The 1,711-nt window shown below is 65.4% G+C and overlaps 1 protein-coding gene across 1 annotated transcript in view; it reads right to left on the reverse strand.

Moving 5' to 3' along the window:
- Window positions 1-1,711, reverse strand: part of PKD1L1 (polycystin 1 like 1, transient receptor potential channel interacting) — a 64,692-nt gene that overhangs the window by 11,478 nt on the left and 51,503 nt on the right. The window contains exon 39 of the mRNA XM_025046514.1: window positions 1,357-1,491. Coding sequence (XP_024902282.1) covers window positions 1,357-1,491 — 135 coding nt within the window. The remainder of the gene's footprint in view (window positions 1-1,356; window positions 1,492-1,711) is intronic.

Here is a 1,711-nt window from a genome sequence, read left to right on the forward strand (position 1 = left end):
GAAGGCGTCTGCGAAGGTGCCAGAGGCCGGGGCCGGGCTGGAGAGCAGGAGGCTTCGCAGGTGGGCCTGGGCGGCCAGCAGAAGGGTGCCTGCCAGCTGCAGGGAGAAAACCGAAACCGCCACAGGTGACTTTCTGGGCGCTGGGTCACGGGGCCCCAGACTCACGCGGGGGCTTCTAAATGCTTTAAAACAACAAAGGGTTTGGAGAAGCACTTTTTGAGTTGTTGATCACATCATCGGGGTGTGAGAACTCAGCCCCTGAAGGCCTGTCTGTCTGGAGCACTCTGCCCTGCCCTGCCCCAGGGCCCCGCATCGGCTCTGCCCTCCCACCGCCAGCGCCGGCCGCCCCTGCTCCCTGCTCCCTGCAGCCCGAGCTGCTGGAGGCCACACTTGCTTCATGGCCCCCATGGTCTTTGCTCCCGGCACCTGGCAAGGCCTCAGTAAAACACACCACTCGAGAAAGAACAGGAAAGGCCAAATGTGGGGTAGGTTTAGCCGAGGTAATGGCCTAGGCACTGCGGGGCATCTCAGGCCCAAGACACACACGCGTCACTCCCTCATGCACACAGCCTGGGCACTGACAAGCACGGCGGACCATCGGCCAGTTGTCACAGGTCCACATGGGTCTGCATGTTCACCAGCCACCGCTGGGCCCTCCTGAGCCATAGCATAGCCATCTCTCCGTCCCACAGGGCCACCAGCCTCCATTCCCGCTCCCAGCCCTGGCCCTGCACCAAGACCCCCGGCGGGTCCACTGGAACCGCCTAGTACCGCCCGCTCCCCAGGTGGCGTTGCAGGCCATCAGCAGGAGCAGGGCTGGAAACGGAGCATGAGTCCCGCATCTCCAGCCTCTATCCATCGAACCGCTGGCTCCCTATCCCCCGACCCTGTGCGTCCCTAACTGCTGAGCGGTGGGAATTCTACTACTTAGTGTGGACACGATGCAGTTATATCCCTCTGGGCCTCTGTGGGATGCAGCGGCCGGGAAGAGCTCAGCCCCCAAGGGGCACGGCCCAGGACCACCTCATCTCTGGATTCAGACCCCGTTCTTCCCTTTGCAGAAGAGCCAGGCACCATCTTGGTCTGACCATGAAGTGGGTGGACCCAAGCGGCCACGTCCTTCCTGGCACTTAGGAAAAGCTCGGCAGTGGCACAGACTGTTTGCGTCCACACAGCGGCGGCAGCAGGCCTGGTGGGCATGGCGCACGCCACGCATGGAGCGACTGACCCCTCTGGCATCAGGCCCAACGCGCCCATGACGGCCCAGAGGAGTGGGGTCCCAGACAGCGCCCCCCGCTGAGAAAGGCCGACTGACGCGGAAGCCGACACTCTGGCTCTGCCTGTTCACAGCCTCACCCCGGAAGCCAAGATGCCGGGCAGCGCGTGACGTGTCACGAAGGAGCAGGGAGCCACCGCGGCCCGCGTGCCAAGAAGGTGAGCGCACTTCAGGGTCAGCAGCACGGACAGGGCTCCCTGGAGCCGCCGCGTCCCCTGCGACGAAGAGCACAGCGGTCAGGGGCCACGCCGGTCACAGGTGTTCCCGCCTGTGCCCCGCACGGCGGGTGTGTGGTGGCCCCAGGGCACGGTGTCTGAGCGCCGGCAGTGCCACATGCCCAGAGGGGAACGAGGCGGAGCTTGGCTGCCTCCCCGCCGGGGACCCCTGCCCGGCCTCCCCATGCAGCGCCTCCAACAGAGCTCACCCCTGTGGGGC

This window comes from Pteropus alecto, unplaced genomic scaffold, assembly GCF_000325575.1.
Source record: "Pteropus alecto unplaced genomic scaffold, ASM32557v1 scaffold214, whole genome shotgun sequence".
NCBI lineage: Eukaryota > Metazoa > Chordata > Mammalia > Chiroptera > Pteropodidae > Pteropus > Pteropus alecto.